A 15,497-nucleotide genomic window follows, 5' to 3' on the forward strand; every position below is an offset into this window, starting at 1 on the left:
AGCTGCGTTATACTCCATTATGATGCCTAATTATTTTCTCAGCTCCCTGTGGTGCTAATCAGACGAGATTTTCGAAAGAAACACCAGAAAGCACGTCGCGTTAATCTGTGCGGCTTCGTCTTCCTTGCATAGCGGCTGGGGAGGTGAGGAGTGGGGGGGGGTTCTGGGGGCTCCTTTGTCAGGATTCCCGCCCTCCCCCGGAGCGGCCCCACATCCGGAGAGATGAGAGCGTGCTTTACATGCGCCTCGCTCTGCCTGCTGTTCCCGGAGACGCCGCACACGCGGAATGCGGGCCACAGGAGGCCTGTCACTCCAACCCTGGGGATTAAAACATGCCAGCGGCCGCATGAGCCTGTGCTCTGATTGGCTCCTCTGTGAGGCTGCCAATTAGACTCCGCTCATCAAATACAGCGGACGCAGCTCAGGAGAGGAGCGAGCGGAAGAGGAGGCGAGAGGAGAGCCAGCCGTCTCTGTGTCTGATCTCCCTGCCACCGTCCAGCTTGGGAAGATAAATCACAGAGCCTTCAATTTTTCATTATATTTCTTAACCCCTTTTATAATTCAGTGTATTTTCCCACTTCTCAGCATATGGCGAGTTCAAGGGTGAAAGTATTCAAATTCAAAAAGTCTCATATGAGAGAGCCTGTTTTTTTTCTCCCCCCAGTGCTCTTCCTCCCGTCTGTGCGACGTGAACGCCGAGGTCAGCGCCATTTAAAAGAGCGCCTGGGCGCCCATTCGAGCCGACAGGAAGTAACCTCGCCGGAAACTCACAGCCTTTATCACAGAAGTCATATGGCAGCGATGAAAGAAAAAGCAGAGAAGTAGCGATGAGTCCTGAGGCTTTGTCTGCCGTCTGAATTCCTCCTGATAGGCATGGGCGTCTGCCTGCTGACAGAGCGTGTCACCGGGCACTTGCTGAAATTCAGAGTCGTGCGGTCGGGTTATGAGTCTGTCGCCAGGGAAACCAGTACATCCTGCCCCCCCAGAGCTGGAAGGTAACAGAGGATGGGACCACGTGCAGGAGAAGGACGTTCATGTCCACCTAGGCTTGGACCTGGTCTTAATGCTGATCGTCTGCTACAGAACATCCTCAATGAAGCCTGTGTCCTGTGACCAGAACCTGCTGGTACCACAGGCCAAGTGTTCAATTGTAACAGACCTTCTTGTCAAGCTAATCTGCCTGTTTGCATAACCCCGTTCAGCCAGAGGTGGCAGTGTCTCCCGGCTTTTCATAGCCTGCATTGAAACGTAACAACTGCTGCTTTTACATTCATTTATACAGCACAGACTTTTATCCAAAACAACGTGCAATTGAGAAAGCAGGGTCCCTGGAGCAATTGGGGGTTAAGGGCCCTAGTGTAATCACACTAGTGATCACAGTGTCCAAACCTAACCCACTGAGCCACACATGTACACTTTTCACATGCAAGGCCTGGAGGAATCCCCCAAGACTCTGAGTGGGGGGGGGGGGGGGGCTCCTTACCTGCCCTCTTTATGTGGGTGGCGACTAATGCTTCATGCGCAAGGCCAGTGAGAGTGGTGGTGAACGGTATCGCTCCCCAAACCACCCCCCCCCCCCCCCAATCTCGAGCGTTTCCAAACAACGGATGAACAAATCAGCTCATTACTCAACAACGGCTCATTAGGAGACAATAGCACTTAAAATAGCCCGTCGATAGCGTCTGCAAACAATCGGCTCATTATTAAAAAAAACAGAGACTAACAGCCTTTCATAATCTTGCAGAAGAGGAGGAGTTTGTCAATAAGGGCCCAGGAAATGAACACAAATGCCAGGCGAGTGAATATCGATCAGAGAATAAAGTGTGAAGGAGCCCGTAGCACTGCGGTAGAGAGATACAGCGACCATACGCACTGCCAGCTTACAGCTCTTGATCGATTCTGCTTTACAAGTGAAAGCAGCTGACTGGGGGATGCTGGGTAAAGAGACGCGTCTTTGCTCCTGTGAGAGGACACGCGGGAGCCAGAGTTGGACATGGATCTGCTCAGCCTCCTTATCCGCAGACCGCCTCCGATCTCCATCTCCACCCTGGGAAAGTGAAGCCCCCCCCCCTCCCCCAGCCTGTAGGAAGATGGCGGTGGGCATTCAGCTTGACCTGAGTAACATTGCTATTCTAAAATTCATTCAGTATAACAACGTTTCCCAATCCAGTCTTCGGGGACCCACAGGCAGTCCACATTTTGGCTCCCTGGAGCTGGGAAGGAGCAAAAATGTGAACTGTCTGACAGGGAGCTCAGAGGGAGCAAAAACATGGACTGTCTGACAGGGAGCTGAGAGAGAGCAAAAACATGGACTGTCTGACAGGGAGCTGAGAGAGAGCAAAAACATGGACTGTCTGACAGGGAGCTCAGAGAGAGCAAAAACATGGACTGTCTGACAGGGAGCTCAGAGGGAGCAAAAACATGGACTGTCTGACAGGGAGCTCAGAGGGAGCAAAAACATGGACTGACTGTGGGTCCCTGAGGACCGGATTGGGAAACACTGCAGTATAACATGCCCTCGTGAGCAGAGACCGAGCAACGCACATCGCGACGGATGCTCCTGTCCACAGGGCACAACCAGGGCGGCATCATTAACTCCATCGTCCACTTCACTCTGCAACGCCCATCCCATTCCGCGGCATCACCTCTGTGCCGACCACCTGGTCGATCACATCCGTGCCGCTGGGAATCGATCCAGTTTGTTTTAAGAGAGAGGTGATTTCCACTCAGGGTCCTGTTTGGGCTCAGAAACGAGAAAGTGACTGATTATGATTCCTGCACCTTGTCTCTATACAGATATTTTCTCGTGGCCGATCCCTCAGGCACTGTGCCGGCCAGGTCTGTGTGCGACAGAGAGGCTCCAGAAACAGGCATTTTAACAGGCAAGGACTGGCCTCCTCATGGGGGGGGTGGGGGGGTCTCAGACGCTGGTCTGTTTTTTCAGGGTGTACTAAACAGAATGTGATGAAGACTCCCCTTCATCTGTGTGTGTGTGTGTGTGTGCGTGTGCGTGTGCGTGTGTGCGTGTGTGTGCGCGTGTATGTGTGTGTGCGTGTGTGTGTGTGTGTGTGCGTGTGTGTGTGTGTGCATGTGTGTGTTCATCTGGATGTAGGTGTACCTGCTACAAATGAAAATGTGTGCCACAGTGCCCCCTCCAGGCCATTCTTGACCCACTTCACCTGCTGCTTCACACTCCTCAGGGTCAGACCAAACGAAAAGGCACCTTCTGATAAACGATCAGCGCAGGCACACAGACTATGGCCGACCAGCACTATAGGCCCCCATCTGCACACCCATCTGAGCCAGACCGACCCTCCAACGTGCGGCCAATGACCCCACACCCTGCTGGTGAACTGACGTCTGCCACAGCGAACCAGGACCACTACCCCCCGGACTGTTACGTGCTATTTATTTAGAAGCATACACATTGGGAGTCCAGTCTAAGCAGTATGGCTCACCCACGCTGGAAGTAAGGGATGCTGGGAAATTAAGGTACACCAGCTTTCACATTGACATCATTTAAGTAAGGAAAAGCAGCTTCAGGGACAAACATGGTATAACGTGGTAAAACAGTAACTACTTACAGTACCACCATGTCAGGGGGTGTGGAGAGCAGGCAGAAGGCCGCTGTTATCTCAGCCGTGCTCTGAAGGCTATGGGGCCCCAGACCGGCCCCCTGGCCCCCCCCCCCCCCCTGACATTCTCCTCCGCCTGCAGCCCCAGCCAGCCACTTATCGCTGAGCCCAGCACTATCTGTCAGGGTCTGAGCAGAGCGAGGCGGAGCGGCCAGACACCACCTCACTTCACGGCTCGGAGGCGGACCGCAGGGCCTGGAATTGCGCCGCCAGCGCCCCGAGGCGGCCGCAGCACCACCGTTTGAGGATAAGCGAAGGGAAAATTACCTGGAGCATTCGGTGATAAAGAGCCTTTATATCTGCCAGCCGGGAAATATCCGCTCTCTCTGTCGGTCTGCCGCTGACTCCTGGCATTTCCGGACAGATACTGCTGTTGACATGAAATTTCTTGACTTGTGATTGTAATGTTAGAGGGTGCGGTGATGGGAGAGCATCAGTCCAGAGTGTATCAGTGACTGTGGTTGCTGGGAGAGTCGCCAGGCTCACTGTGACTCTGCAAAGGATACTACAGAAAATGGATGGATGGATGGATGGATGGATGAATGGATGGATATTGTGTTTTATTATCTCTTTTAGTTATATTTGTACTCCTCACTTTTTATTGCCGTACACATTCATAGCAGAGGGAAGTGATTCAGGATGATGGTTTAGCCAGGCTTCAAATGCACTGTTTGATTTGCAAAGACAGTAAAAGATCTGAATTCGTGTGAAGCAGTATGTGTTTTGCAGTAAGTCTGATTATTTTACCCTCCATTCATTTAAATGGCTGTAGCATAAATATAGACAGAATTAGCAACAATGGAAGGTTATTTTTTTATCATGCTTAACAAAATAGCATAAATGGCGTGTAATTTCTGTTGGGAACAAGGCGAAGGGGCGGGTGGGTGTGTTTTATGAGGAGTCTAAGTGCACCAAGGTCAGACGTTATGAAGTTAAGTTCATATCACACTTTCATTACGCACTTACATAACAGTGAGCTGCTTTTACCCTTGGAAAAAAATCATCTTCAAACGTAATTGAATTACACGTTTCGAGACAGGATGAGTCATCAGGGAGGGGCTGAGAAGCAAAGTGTACCTTAGACTCCTGGGGGGGGGTCACTGCAGCACGAAGGAGAAGGGGGTGTGAGAGAAGGCTCAGACGATGGCCTGGGTGTGGGTCTCCGTATGGGGCTTCACGTCACCCTGCAGGGACGGAATGTAGGAAATGAGCAGGATGTATCTGTAAGATACAAAAAAATAAATGAGTAAATCAGTAAAAATGTAAAAAATATTTAGAAAGCAATTTAAACTGAATTTAACAGCAAAGAGGCATGAAAGAACTCAGCATCCACACACACAATATAGCCGGAGTGAGCGAGTGGCTCGGGACACAAACCACTCGACAAAGCGACCAGCGAGCGATGCTGCCGAATCCAAAGGGCTGAAACCGTGCCGGGTGACATACTGCGGGGTCAGTGGCACCCCCAGGAATTTAATCATTTTTGCGTTTTTTTTTAAATGGTGGAAACTATTTGCAATTACGTCTAGTTCAAACCTTCCATATTTGTTCTCCTCTTGTAAATGCTGTTGTTCCACCACCCAAAAAGCTTCCAGTACCTGTTTCAGATTTGCTTCTGGCCCGTCGCCACATTTAAGTCTGTCTGTGCCTCTGCTTTCTGAAGAGAGAGCCATTTTACTGCAGCGGCCCTCCCTGGAAGAGCAGTATTTATGTTCTTTTCAGAAGAGAGATGTTATGTGTTATTATTCTTGCTGTTTTTATGTGATTTGAGTTGTGAAGGTGGCATTTGTTCTAGTTCCTTCTGCGACGCTGTTGAAAGGACTCTGCATGGAGTCAGTGGGATTGTTTACAAAAGGGACTTATGAAATGTATTCATTTACCGTGTACATCCTGCCTCCTGTCCATTTTTACTAACCGTTTTTCTGGTTACAGTGGCTTCAGGGATCAGTAAGGCAGAGTATGGCAGGAAAGTAGCCCAGTTCATCACATGTTATGGTGAAACGGTCATATGTCAAGGGCAATTTTACAGTCATTGGACAGTTTTGGGGCAGTAGGCGGAGCCTCTTGCCCAAGAAAAAACAAACAGTGTGTCAACCACAGTTTATAAGCGTCATTAAATGGAGCATCATCACGAAGAGTCACCAGTGTGCGACGGCCATCCTCTGCTTGGTGGTGTCAGACCAAAGTTAAACACCAAAAAAAAACACAATTAAAGCATTTATTCAGCAGAGGAGTAAAACCTTTTCTGGGTAGCTGATTGTTTCTGGGGCAACATCCAGGGAGGCGAGGAAAAGGAGTGTAAACAAAAAACATGTTAAGCGTTTCGACGGCGTCACACAAAGTGCTGGCTTTGGTTTTGTTTCACATCCGACCCCCTGTTGAGACACACATCCAAACAGAATTATTTTCTCTCTTCTAGTGGAAAGTTGGGGAATGCCACATTACCATAATCACTGGTTAATCTTCACAGGCTCCGTCTTGGAAACAACAGCAAATAAAGCATTAATCAGCCTTTTTGTCTTCATGCCTGAAGCGCGGGAATCTCTGGAGATAGCGTGGCACGTGACTAGTGAGCATCCACGTCCATCACTGTGACATCCTGAATCTCTACTAGGACCCAATGGGTGAGTATCTGCCTGTTGTAGCTGCTATCCTACCAGAGTAGTCACACCAGGCTGGGGAAACGCTGTGTCCCTCATCCTGCTCAACCATTTCTGCTGGCCGCAGCCTTTTTGCATTCTCTACTTTCTGCATGCTTCACCCTTCCTGTATACTGCACATTTTCTGCATGCTACACTCTTTCTGCATACTGCACATTTTCTGCATGCTACACTCTTTCTGCATACTGCACATTTTCTGCATGCTACACCCTTTCTGTATACTGCACATTTTCTGCATGCTGCACCCTTTCTGCATACTGCACATTTTCTGCATGCTGCACCCTTTCTGCATACTGCACATTTTCTGCATGCTGCACCCTTTCTGCATACTGCACATTTTCTGCATGCTGCCCCCTTTCTGCATACTGCACATTTTCTGCATGCTGCACCCTTTCTGCATGCTGCACCCTTTCTACATGCTGCCCCCTTCCTGCATACTGCACATTTTCTGCATGCTGCACCCTTTCTGCATGCTACACCCTTCCTGTATACTGCACATTTTCTGCATGCTGCACCCTTTCTGCATGCTACACCCTTCCTGTATACTGCACATTTCCTGCATGCTGCACCCTTTCTGCATACTGCACATTTTCTGCATGCTGCCCCCTTTCTGCATACTGCACATTTTCTGCATGCTGCACCCTTTCTGCATGCTGCACCCTTTCTACATGCTGCCCCCTTCCTGCATACTGCACATTTTCTGCATGCTGCACCCTTTCTGCATGCTACACCCTTCCTGTATACTGCACATTTTCTGCATGCTGCACCCTTTCTGCATGCTACACCCTTCCTGTATACTGCACATTTTCTGCATGCTGCACCCTTCCTGTATACTGCACATTTTCTGCATGCTGCACCCTTTCTGCATGCTACACCCTTCCTGTATACTGCACATTTTCTGCATGCTGCACCCTTCCTGTATACTGCACATTTTCTGCATGCTGCACCCTTCCTGTATACTGCACATTTTCTGCATGCTGCACCCTTTCTGCATGCTGCACCCTTTCTACATGCTGCCCCCTTCCTGCATACTGCACATTTTCTGCATGCTGCACCCTTTCTGCATGCTACACCCTTCCTGTATACTGCACATTTTCTGCATGCTGCACCCTTTCTGCATGCTACACCCTTCCTGTATACTGCACATTTCCTGCATGCTGCACCCTTTCTGCATACTGCACATTTTCTGCATGCTGCCCCCTTTCTGCATACTGCACATTTTCTGCATGCTGCACCCTTTCTGCATGCTGCACCCTTTCTACATGCTGCCCCCTTCCTGCATACTGCACATTTTCTGCATGCTGCACCCTTTCTGCATGCTACACCCTTCCTGTATACTGCACATTTTCTGCATGCTGCACCCTTCCTGTATACTGCACCCTTCCTGTATACTGCACATTTTCTGCATGCTGCACCCTTTCTGCATGCTACACCCTTCCTGTATACTGCACATTTTCTGCATGCTGCACCCTTTCTGCATGCTACACCCTTCCTGTATACTGCACATTTTCTGCATGCTGCACCCTTCCTGTATACTGCACATTTTCTGCATGCTGCACCCTTTCTGCATGCTACACCCTTCCTGTATACTGCACATTTTCTGCATGCTGCACCCTTTCTGCATGCTACACCCTTCCTGTATACTGCACATTTTCTGCATGCTGCACCCTTCCTGTATACTGCACCCTTCCTGTATACTGCACATTTTCTGCATGCTGCACCCTTCCTGTATACTGCACCCTTTCTGCATGCTGCACCCTTTCTACATGCTGCCCCCTTCCTGCATACTGCACATTTTCTGCATGCTGCACCCTTTCTGCATGCTACACCCTTCCTGTATACTGCACATTTTCTGCATGCTGCACCCTTCCTGTATACTGCACATTTTCTGCATGCTGCACCCTTTCTGCATGCTACACCCTTCCTGTATACTGCACATTTTCTGCATGCTGCACCCTTTCTGCATGCTACACCCTTCCTGTATACTGCACATTTTCTGCATGCTGCACCCTTCCTGTATACTGCACATTTTCTGCATGCTGCACCCTTTCTGCATGCTACACCCTTCCTGTATACTGCACATTTTCTGCATGCTGCACCCTTCCTGTATACTGCACATTTTCTGCATGCTACACCCTTCCTGTATACTGCACATTTTCTGCATGCTGCACCCTTTCTGCATGCTGCACCCTTCCTGTATACTGCACATTTCCTGCATGCTGCACCCTTTCTGCTGGCCGCAGCCTTTTTGCATTCTCTACTTTCTGCATGCTGCACCCTTCCTCTATGATGCACCCTTTCTTCGTGCTGCACCAAGTTCCCTGTGTTGCAGCACCCAATCTGCTTGTGCTGTTTATATAAAGACATTTTCCAGTAGAAAGATGCAGCCACTTCTTATTGCTAACTGAACCCCACAGGTCAGGACACAGGCTCCACTTAGCTGGGCGTGGCACACAGTATCCTTATTGGGCTGAAGGCCGAGCATTAGCCAGGGTTGCATTTACTATGCTGTGCCTTGCTACACGCTCGCAGAGAAATGCAAGCGCTCATCAGAGCCAAATGATATACACTGCTCACCACATATGTTTTGGCATTGCGTGTCTCTGTGTAAACAGCCAGCGCTCCACTCCTGTTCAGCCAATCAGCGACAGGCAGAGGACAGCAGGGGGAGACGGTGAGAGGGAGGCTCATTTGCATTTTCAAATCCACTTCTGTTTACAGTAAACACTGTTCTCATTATATGTAAGGCAAACCCCATCGAAATAAAAGGAATTTTGTCATGCAGAAAAACACTGGAAAACTTCAAAGTCCAATTAATCTGTCATTAAAACCAACAAAAGCAGGACAGAGAGAAGATGAGCTCCATTTTGAGGAGTAAAATAAACAGCAACAGGACAGCATATGGTGGGTGTATATTCATTCATACTCGCCTTTAACAGGCCTCAGTGCCGGCGTTGCTGTGCGTCGACGCGTGGTGGCTGTTCCTGGGGTCCCACTCAAATAGTCACTCTGGTGCCCCCCCCCAGTGTAGGGAATGTTTGTGGCTAACAGAGGGCCCCCTAACCTCAGGGGCCCAATGAAAACGTGTTTGTGCGATGATAAAGACTGCAGTGGTGTGGTAACATCCTCAGAGAGGTGTGATGTCCATTCTACTCTAACAAGAGGCAGGCAGACGGCCAGTGAGGCCATGATGAGTGTGTCATACAACAGCATGGTAGTTCTGGGGGTTCTTTTCTGTATCCCATGTTTCGTTTCCGGTCCATTTAATGCTATGACATAAAACAGAGCCACGAAACAACCAATCACATGTATGAATCACCCCCTTTTTCCAGAAAAGAGCTTTGCATTGTGTGAATAAATTCTCCTGTTTCTGCACATTATTAATGTAAAGTCTTTGCTCACCTTGGTGGCCGGATTTTAAATGGAAGCCTTTGCTACCAGATCTCTTCTTCCACCCAGATGGTTTTAATTATCCTGGGCCACTCTGGCACACTGCAGGAGATTCTTCAACAGTGAAAATCTATAATGGAGGCTCCACTACCCCCCCCCCCCCCCCCCCCACAGCCGCACAACTTCAAACCATTCAGCCCACCCAGCGAAAGCCCCAGCCTGCAGGATGGACACGCAGCTGGGCAGACTGGGAGCTCAGCCGTGAGCCTCTTCCCAGTCCAGCATGGCTTAATGAGATTGAAGGTCCCCTGTTCCTCAGCTTTATGTAAACAGGCCAACAGTTTATACATAACACATTTCTTAAGGTTACGTCTCTCATTAACACCGCAGTCTCCTTAACATTACAGCATTGTTCAGATTACAAGCATTTTGCTTCATTTTATAATTCTTATTTTTTACCAATGAATAAATTCCTCACCCAAGTGAAAAACAAAGGCCTTTGGTCTCTCTCTCTCATTCTCTCTCACTCCCTTTTCAATCAGGCGCTTTCTGATTGCTTTGGGATTACAGGGATTTTACTGCATCTGAACAAGATTAACCTTTTTTTTCCACAAGTGCAGCATTATGTCCGCACAGCAAGGACTGAGGCGTGTGACGGCCGCTGACACGTGCGTGTGGAGGCACGCAGAAAGGCCCCCACACAGCCCATGACATATGCGTGTAGACGCGCCCATATGCCTCCAGCCTACCGTCCCATCCCAGGGATGATGGATTAAGTTTTGAGCAGGAGAAGAGAAAGACAGCGAGCAGACAGAGATATATGTTTATCATCCCTATTGCAGCTCAGTGAACATAATTCATCACCTTCTGGGCGACAAAATGCATATTATATATGAATAATTATGCTACCAAGCACAGCAAGGTTGAGTTAACATAATTAGGAAAGAAACTGTGATGACATCAGAGAATCGCGAAGCTTTTCCCACACAGGATTCTGCATGCAGCGTTAGATAATGGATGGATGGATGGTTTCTGCATGCATGTTCTGCATTTCTGTTACGAGCCCCAGTCTGGGGTTGGGGCGTAACAGCATGCTCACATAATATAAACATCTACATAACGTTTACAATAAGAACTGGCCCAAAGTTTAATTTGCACCTCAGTTGGTTTTTACATATTGAAATATTTCCCATTACACATTCTGGTACTGATACATTAAAATTATATTAATTTGGTTTGATTATTTTTCTATCATACTCAAATGAGAAAGACGTCATTTCTGTGATATAAAACAAATAATGATAAGATAAAATTGGTCATTAACATGTTACTCTGAAACACAAATATCTATAACCCATTCTTTTTTATTCTAGAGTAAATGTATGTTTAGAAAGAATGGTGGATTATTAGGGACACGTTTCACGTGTTTAAATGAGTGTATTTTTATGACTGGGCAGGGAATGAAGCCGCTGTCTTTGTCTGCATGTTAATTACTGCAGCTGCATGTTCGTGACTTTACATATGCTTAAAAATCTCCGAAATATGCAGCGATGTAAATGAAGGGAGTGAGCAGGCTTTTGCGTTTTTCGGGGAATGGTAAACCAACTGCTAAGATTCCCAAAGTTTTTTTTACCACCAAAACTATTGTCCTGGTAAACAAAATTTACTATTGTACAAACACAAGTTCTTCAGTTATTGCTCTTCCCAGTGGGTTTTCCCCTGAGACACACACACATACAGACAGGTGAGAGTGAAACTTGTAGTCAGAGCGCTGGGTCAGCCACTTATCTGCAGCCCCTGAAGCATTTTTCAGGGATAAGGGCCTTGCCCAAGGGCTCAGGGGTGATATCATTACACTGCCAACCACGGCAATGAAACCGGCGACCTTCCGATCACGGACACTTGGCCCTAACCTGCAGCCACACACCGCCCAAGATGATGCACCGGGGGACTCTGCACTAGACAGCAACACTCTAATGTGGGAGCAGATGAGCACTGAACTGGGGAGGATATGCGACATCAACACACTAACATTACTGAGGAGGCTGTACTACATCAACATACTAATAAGGGAGCTGTTCAGTGCTGAACCAAGGAGGCTGTACTACATTATTACACGTGGGAGCTGTCCAATGCTGAACCAGAGAGGCTGTACTACATGGACACACTAAAATGACTGGGGAGGCTGTACTACATCATTACACTAATGCAGGAGCTGTCCAGTGCTGAACCAAGAAGGCTGCACTACATAAACACACTAACATGGCAGCTGTCTACTGTTGAACCGGCAACAATGAAAAAATTATTCCTCTTATTTTACAATTTCATCTGGCTGCTGTGGTCTGCTGGTCCTGCAATAATAAGCCAATCCACTGACAAGCCAAGTGTGAGCATAGTTAGTTTTCCTTTTCCAAGCGAAAATGGCCAAAATGGCATCTCATTCCACCCACAGCCACAGTTCCTGCAGCTAGCATGCAAAGCAGCAAATCTGAATATCTCATCTGGCTGCAGTGGCAGCTGTCGGCTTGGGGCAGCAAGGAGCGGAGGGGAAGAAAACGGATGCTGATCACTTGAGCCGCTCTTCCGTGTCACATAAACATGGTGGAAAAGCTGAGCTTCCCCAATAACAAACAAGGGTCGGCGTTCTCCCAAGTGGAAGGCCCGAGATGGGCTGTTATCCTGAAGGATTGAGCACCAGGACATGTGGGATCACCAGGACATGCATTCCAGAGGCAGCACAGTGCTTTATGAACTGGAATTGAAATGCAGAACATTCGCACTGCCAGAGTTCAGTTAGCAATCATCTAACTATGTAAATGAAAGTTAGCAGGATGCAATAACGCGGGAGGAGAGATTCACAGTGATCTGACAGGCTCAGGGACACGAGGACACCCCCAAGCAGTGGGCTTTCCTGGGGGGGGGGATCTGTGCCTCACTCCAGCCGGCGTACACAGAATGGCCAGTCCACCCCTTTGGAACTGATTTTCTGACTGCGGTATTTTATAAAGCAGTTTATTATTGATGAGCCAAGTATTTTACTCTGTTACTGTGACAACTGCTGGGGGCTGTAATATGTGAACCGGGTGGATAATGGCAAGCCTGACAATGTAAATAAAGACAGGAAATTAAAAATCATCGATACGGGGGAGTGGCTTTACTTTAATGTAAATCACATTCTGTGTCGGCTTTGTAAGGCTTAGCAGCATAACGCATTACTATTTATAATCAATGGTTGGTTCCTTTTTGGCTCGTTTATTTATGTGAAATTCCCAGTTGTGCAATTAAAGGTCATTATGAATCAGAATTAGAATTCTGAATCCGTGTATTTTAATGTTTACACACACAGGATGCAGTTACTTTGCATGCTTGGATCTCAGGGCAGGGAGGCGACTGACTGCCTGTCCCTGCAAGCCTCCTGTTCCTTATCCTCATCCTCTTCCTCACCCATGTCCCCTTCATCGTCCTCCCACCTGCAGGATGAAGCAGGCGAGGGAAGTCAGCGACGCTGCCGGCAACATGGCTGAGCTGCATGAATGAAACATCAGAGGAGCTGAAGTTCATTTTCAGAAGCGTCACATGGGTTGGCTGGGTGGGGTGGGGGGGCGGTCCCCCATAACTCCCTGGTGTCGCATGTGAACGTGCCGATTGCTTGAGGATGGTGTGCTGCTCCTCTGACATAATGCATGTATGTATGAGGAATCAGTCAGGACCCCAGCAGCAGCAGCCATTGCTCACATGACCGCAGGCCACCAAACACATGCGCAAGCACACACACGCACACACATATGCACACACGCATTAGGTCAGGCAGGCAGGCCCCTAACAAACCCTCATTAAGGATACCCACACAGAGCCCGTGTCACTGCCCGCAGCCATTAGTGGGGTGGTGGGCGGAGCCGAGGGCCGTAGGTCACATGGGCTCCCGCTGGCATTGTCACCTGAAAGACCCAGGGAGAGCCAGAGGCATCGCTGTAACACCATCATCGACAATATCGAACTGCTTTGTGGCTGAAGCCAGCAGACGCCCTCAAACCCAGGCTTATTACCCACAGTGTGGGCTCCGCTTACGGCCAGCAGGAGGCGATCATGCTGTGTGCAAACCCACAGCCTCTCTGTGAAACACATTACCTTCCCCCTTCAGTAGGGTGGGGGCTCACCACTGACATCACAGGGGATGTATGTGGACAGGAACCCCCATGCCCCCCTGTGTCCCATGAGTTCGGTAATAATTAGGTAAGAGGTGAGACTAGACGCCCCACCTGGCTCTCTGCTCAGGCCACGGAGCTCCTCATCCAGAAGGTCCAGGGCCTGGCAGGCTGTGGTCTGCTCCAGGAGGGGGTCGTCGCTCTCTGTGCAGTCGACGCTCTGGATCTCCTGGATCTCCCAAGCTGCCTGGGACAGAGGCCGGGACACCGATGGGGCCCGAGATGGAGACCTTGGGGCACCTTGGCCAGACCACAAGCTGGAGTCAGATCCTATATGGAGCAGGAGGAGATGGATGAGAAGGGGAAAGAGGGAGGGAGAGAAAGAGGGAGGGAGGAGAGACAGGGGGATAGGAAATTGTGTAAAGCAGAGAGGGAAGAAAAGAAGAGAAGCCATAAGGAAGGCAGAGGAGAATGGAGAGACAGCTGAAGGGAGGACGACTCAGTGAATCCACTCACCATGTATTAGTGTGTGCCTGTAAAATCATTTGCCTCTAAGTGGGGACACAGTGCGCCAGATGAGATTGAGTGAAATGAGAGGAGAGATTCCATCTGCTCGTCACAGATTACAGGGCCGCCTTTCCCTGATCGGGCGTCTCGAGCCGCTTCACGTACTAACGGGGCCTCGCAGCGCTACTCACACCAACACGCTTTCCATGGAAGCCGGGCCCCGTCACTCGGCCACCTGATGCTGCTTTTTGCAGAGATGCAGAGCCCTCTGCACACCACTGCTAGTCTAATAGTAAACAGGACATTCCTGGCCTTTATACAGAACCAGGCTCTTCTCCGGAAGTTCTCCAGTCGCATTCCTGGTTTTTTCAGCTAATTCAACCTGTGCTTCAGCTGCGTGCGAACCGTCAGTAACGGGCTGATGCACAAAGCGGTTCTGAGAGCTTTCATCGCTGCCCCCATCATAGCGGAGGCGTACCTGAACGTGCAGCACTGCCTGTCAGGCCATTGGGAGAGAGTCATAATGAATCAGGTGTAATCTCCTATCTGATATCAAAACCAATTTAAAAGCTATTTGCCTCACCAGACGGGAGAGTCAAAAGCAGGGGGGCACCATGAGTGACAGGAGTGCCAGTGATTGAACATGTGCTAATTCAGCTGGGGCGTGCAGATGAGGAAGAGGAAATGGTCCAGTGTTACATAACCCGTGTACAAGATGGCGAGGAATCCAAGGGGAGGGGGGGTGGCTATCCTCCGACTCATAAATCAGAATCTCTCTTATTTCCTAAGATTATTTTTCCCCCACTTGTTTATTTTTACACATTATTGCCGTGACTGCTTTAGGAAAATGAGTAACAGTGTATCTCAGACGGCTGACTGAGCACTGTGTTAGTGCCTGTTTAAGCACACTAAAAATGCATTAGGGCAAGCTTCCTGTTCCAAATATTAACATGCCTATGCGTCTTCATTAAGGGTCGACGAGTCTTTGTACCATCTTCGCCAGAGGTGGCAGAGAGAGAGAGAGAGAATGACAGCAAAATGTAACTCTTTTGCGGGGGGGGGGAGGCTCATATTACAGATGCAGACCTCACAGGGATGTCAATGTCAGCTGAGAACAGATGAGTGAGGAAGCCATTACAGTGTGACAGAACCTCATATTT

At 49.0% G+C, this 15,497-nt stretch overlaps 1 protein-coding gene across 11 annotated transcripts in view; it reads right to left on the reverse strand.

The window, feature by feature from the left end:
- Positions 1-304: 304 nt before the first annotated feature.
- Positions 305-15,497, reverse strand: part of zbbx (zinc finger, B-box domain containing) — a 33,548-nt gene continuing 18,355 nt past the window's right edge. For 4 of the 11 annotated variants that reach the window (XM_023792382.2, XM_023792381.2, XM_023792384.2 and 1 more), the window contains 3 exons: positions 13,945-14,160; positions 13,533-13,623; positions 12,698-13,155 (listed from right to left, as the gene is read on the reverse strand). In XM_023792382.2, the coding sequence (XP_023648150.1) occupies positions 13,059-13,155; positions 13,533-13,623; positions 13,945-14,160 (404 nt within the window). In that variant the 3' untranslated portion in view covers positions 12,698-13,058. Of the gene's footprint in view, positions 319-3,902; positions 4,006-4,712; positions 4,857-12,696; positions 13,156-13,532; positions 13,624-13,944; positions 15,332-15,497 lie in introns of those variants that run through there. The other 7 variants (XM_023792383.2, XM_023792379.2, XR_002835834.1 and 4 more) reach the window with 6 other exon arrangements.

The sequence above is a fragment of the Paramormyrops kingsleyae genome, chromosome 17 (assembly GCF_048594095.1).
Source record: "Paramormyrops kingsleyae isolate MSU_618 chromosome 17, PKINGS_0.4, whole genome shotgun sequence".
Taxonomy (NCBI): domain Eukaryota; kingdom Metazoa; phylum Chordata; class Actinopteri; order Osteoglossiformes; family Mormyridae; genus Paramormyrops; species Paramormyrops kingsleyae.